Genomic DNA, 4,613 nt, shown 5'->3' on the forward strand with positions numbered 1-4,613 from the left:
ATAATCATTTTCACTTGTTGTTGTTGATTAATGTTTAATTGTGTTGATTTGGTTGTTGATTATTGGTTTTAAATTACCAACAGAAAACAAAAGTTAATTTGATTTGGTTAACTTAATTTTATCATATTGTTGATTTACCTTTATCTTTGATTATTTTATTTTTACCTTTAATTGTAAAATTTAGTTTTAATTAGCAATCAGCTAACTATCAAATTTAATTACAATTTCAATTGTTATTTATATATAAATTAGTTTGTCGATGTTTATTGGTTAACTATTAATAATTGATAGTTAATTGTAATAAAAACTTTTGAATTATTATTATTATTAATGATTTTTAATCATTTCAACGGTTCATTTAATTTGGTTGTTAATTGTTAGATCAAGGTCAATTATTAGATTAATCAACCATTTATATGTAATAACAATTAACCAATTTGTGTATTTCTATTAATGCAATGATCAATTTGTTAATTGTAGTGTAATTTAAGTTCATTCAACTTGATTGAAAAAGTTTATTGTTTGAATTAAGAAACGTTTTAATTGAACAATTTAAATATGACATTGCCATCTTGTAGCAATTTAAGTAACCACATTTAAAACAAATTAAGTAAAACTATTTAAATTAACTAATTAAATAAAAATAACTGAAAAAGCAAATTAATGGAAGGATAGTGATTAAAGCTAATAAAGGTAATTGTTAAACAATTAAACCGAGAAAATATGTTTAATTAACAGTGAGAATTGGTGAAAATGATGTTAAGCTCTTTGGATGAACAATTAGTTAATTGTCAAGAGATTTTGATTGTTTTTTAAACTATGAATGAATCGTTTCCTCATTTGGCATGAAGGGTGGAAGGAGAAATCGATTCCGTGACATTAAGGCCAAAGCGAAAGTTGAACGGCCAGTGAATGTCGAAAAAGCATCAGGACAAACTCACTTTTTCTGTAAACATTTCAAATCTTTTTTTCATCCTCATCCTATTATCATCATTTTAATTGCTATTAATTATTTTCTGTTAACTGCGGTGAACAAAAGTGAAATGATCACAACTTGGTGCCAATAAAGTTCTCCTCTTAATAAAAAGTAACTTTAATTCAGTAATACAAGTGAATGCTGACTGACAATAGATATTAGAAACAACAAGAAAGAAATTATAATCAATCAATTGATTGATTGCCTCTAATCAAATGGTTAAGAAATATCAGTGAAAATTACCAGTGATAAATGTCTTTGGATCATCAGATTATGATTGTTCAAATGTCCTATTGGACGTATTAATAGCTACGTTCAATAGTAAACAAGTTAATTTTCACAGAAAAACAGTTAGTGTAAAATGGAAACACAGTAAGGTGACTAAGGTGATTCTTTTTTTTCTTTGTGGTAAAAATAACTCGAATTCTGTGAATTTTGACCATAGACTAGGTTTTATTTCAACTTACTGTCTTTAATAAAGTCTCCATTAGAGTGAATTACGTCAACGAAGTGAGTATCATTTAGATCTAGACGAACTTTAGTGCCATTTATTCGTATATAGAATCTCGTACCAACGGGATCAATACCAGGTATTTTTCCGAGTAATAATGGTCTTGGTGGAAGTACATTGTTGTCACCTTTCGTTGACAATTTTCCACCGTTATAATCATCGTTATCGTTAGATATGAAAACAACAAAAAAGAAATGCCTATCAATTAAGTGATTACCTTTAATCTAATGGTTAAGAAAATTGAATAATTTCTGTGTTTTACCAGATTCTGCTTGTCGCTCTCCTCCATTTGGGTAGAAATCCATACGACCAACCTGCTCCTCTAATCCTAATCCTAATAAACGAGAAACAACGAATCCAATTACACAATTATTAATACAAAGACTCACAACCAATAAAATAAAATCTTCATTCAATAGTAAATAAGGTAATTTTTACAAGGAAAAAGTTAGTTCAAAATGGAAACACTATTGTGTGATTCCGGATACTCTTTTTTTGTCATAAAAAGTTAATTTTAAATTCTGTGAGTTTCAGACTAGGTTTTATTTCAACTCACCGTCTATAACAGATTCTCCACCGTCAGAGTGAATTACGTCAACGAAGAGAGCATCAGTTGGATCTAGACGATTTCTATTGTCATTTATATCGAAACTCTGACCAGCGGGATCAATATCCGGATACTTTAGTCTTATTCCTAATAAACGAGAAACAATAAATTGAGTTACACAGTTAAAAAGAGTCACGATCATTAATTAATTAATAAAAACTTTTGAATTACTATTATTATTAATGATTTTTAATCATTTCAACGGTTCATTTAATTTGGTTGTTAATTGTTAGATCAAGGTCAATTATTAGATTAATCAACCATTTATATGTAATAACAATTAACCAATTTGTCTATTAATGCAATGATCAATTTGTTAATTGTAGTGTAATTTAAGTTCATTGAACTTGATTGAAAAAGTTTATTGTTTGAATTAAGAAACGTTTTAATTAAACAATTTAAATATGATATTGCCATCTTGTAGCAATTTAAGTAACCACATTTAAAACAAATTAAGTAAAACTATTTAAATCAACTAATTAAATAAATTAAGCAAAAAAAGCAAAAAGCGAAAAAGCAAATTAATGGAAGGATAGTGATTAAAGCTAATAAAGGTAATTGTTAAACAATTAAACCGAGACAAATATAATTAATTAACAGTGAGAATTGGTGAAAATGATGTTAAGCTCTTTGGTTGAATAATTAGTTAATTGTCAAGAGATTTTGATTGTTTTTTAAACTATCAATAAATCGTTTCCTCATTTGGCATGAAGGGTGGAAGGAGAAATCGATTCCGTGACATTAAGGACAAAGCGTAAAGTTAAAATCCGGTGAATATACAGTCCTCGGCAAAAGTTTAAGGACAATGATTTAAGTTGAACTAAATCAAATTTTGAGCATCTACCTTGAAATAAGTTCTGATCGATAGAAAAAATTATTAATTTATTTCAATTAGAACGCAAGTTACAATTAATTGATTGTTTTCTCTAAACTTTTGCCTATAATTTTGAAAATAATAACTAACCTAACAATCAAGTTTCTGGTTTAATCGTCATCATCAATCTTGTAGTTTTACAATTAACTTTCAGATGAAAATTGATTCATTTTGGTTTATTCTTTGATGTGTTTTTCATTAATATTATACAGTAAAATTGATCGACAATAGATTAGATATCAAAAATAGCAAAAAAGAAATCGTAATCAATCAATTGTCTTTAACCAATTGGCTAAGAATGTTGGATCATTGTTGTTTTTCATCAGAAATTAGTTGTTTAAATCCTCTATTTGGATCAAATTTTCGGCTGATTGTAAGAAGTCTCCATACGGAAGTGAGTCCGCAAGATCAACTGGACGCTCTAAATCTAAGTCTAGTCAGAGAGAGACAATAAATCAAGTTAGGCTATTAAAAAGAATGACAGTCAATAAAATGAAATATTCATTCAATAATAAACGGTAATTATTACAGTGAAACAGTTAGCTCAAAATGGAAACACTCAAGATACTCTTTTTTCGTCATAAAAAATTAAATTTTTTGAGTTTTGATTAAAGACGAAGTTTTATTTCGACTTACCAGCTAAAGTATTGTTTGGGTCATCACTGTGAATAACGCCAACAATAGGAGCAAGATCTGGATCGAACTTTGCCTCTAATTTTGTTTCATTCTGATAATAACTGCGATAATTGGGATAAAAACCAATGATTCTTGCAAGTGAAAAGAGAGCAGAATTTGGATTGAAATCAGCTGTAGAGTTTTTCTTCAACAAACTCTCATAAGAATCCCCGAGAGAAGTTTCTGCTATTGGCAACAGTTTTGATAAAAATGATGGAAGTATATTGTTGGTACCTTTCATTGTCAATTTGTCACCGTTATCATCATCCTTATCACTGATAATAGGCGCTTGTCCAGTGGTATCTCGTTTTGAATGTTGATGTGATTCGTAGTTAACAGCTAAAGTAATAGTTCCAGAGAGAGTAACTAGAAGCAAGAGTACTTTCACATGGTTGAAATTCATGATGATTAAGATAATTGATTTTTTTCTGCTCACCTAAAAAGAAATGAAACTTTGATGATTGTTACAGAAGTAACTTAAGTTGAATGAAACTGATGTAAATTCAGTTGATAACTTATCCTTTTTATATCTTCCAATCTTTAGCATTCTAGAGGGTAGAATAGACAATTGAACAAATATTGTCTTATTATCTTAAAGTCAAATAAAGATTTTCTATCTTCAATCGCTCATTCAATCAACAATGACTGATCATTCTAACAATCCTGGGTCCATTTAAAAGCCAATCAAATTGTGATTAAATAATACGATTGATCAATTTAGCTTCTAAATTTTCTTGGGCATGTTATTTATCTGATTTCTAGTACAATCCAAGATTCGTAAAGTTTTCTTTTTTACCATCGATAGTAACAAATGAATGTTCAAATTAAGAAATTCTGACTCAATTTCCAATGCACATGGTGAAGGTGTCGACAATCTAATATTATATTTATATCACTTGGAAACTCATCTGCATAATGGATACGTAAAATCGACAATTGAATAAACATTTATCATCAATTTGCTTAGATT

The 4,613-nt window shown here is 28.4% G+C and overlaps 1 protein-coding gene across 2 annotated transcripts; it reads right to left on the minus strand.

Annotated features, from left to right (window-relative positions):
• Positions 1 to 708: 708 nt before the first annotated feature.
• LOC128391041 (probable phospholipase A1 magnifin) lies at positions 709 to 4,224 on the minus strand. Of its 2 annotated transcripts, XM_053350869.1 has the most exons (5): positions 3,605 to 4,212; positions 2,044 to 2,181; positions 1,750 to 1,821; positions 1,444 to 1,614; positions 709 to 1,285 (listed from the first exon to the last, which is right to left on the minus strand). In XM_053350869.1, the coding sequence occupies exons 1-5, from the start codon at positions 4,044 to 4,046 to the stop codon at positions 1,248 to 1,250; spliced, it is 861 nt and encodes a 286-aa protein (XP_053206844.1). In that variant the 5' UTR covers positions 4,047 to 4,212; the 3' UTR covers positions 709 to 1,247. The 2 variants fall into 2 exon arrangements, with proteins under 2 accessions (XP_053206844.1, XP_053206845.1); XM_053350870.1 differs by having other exon boundaries at positions 709 to 1,503; positions 3,605 to 4,224.
• Positions 4,225 to 4,613: the final 389 nt, after the last annotated feature.

The sequence above is a fragment of the Panonychus citri genome, unplaced genomic scaffold (genome assembly GCF_014898815.1).
Source record: "Panonychus citri isolate SS breed McGregor unplaced genomic scaffold, ASM1489881v1 Contig00134, whole genome shotgun sequence".
NCBI classification, from domain to species: Eukaryota; Metazoa; Arthropoda; class Arachnida; order Trombidiformes; family Tetranychidae; genus Panonychus; species Panonychus citri.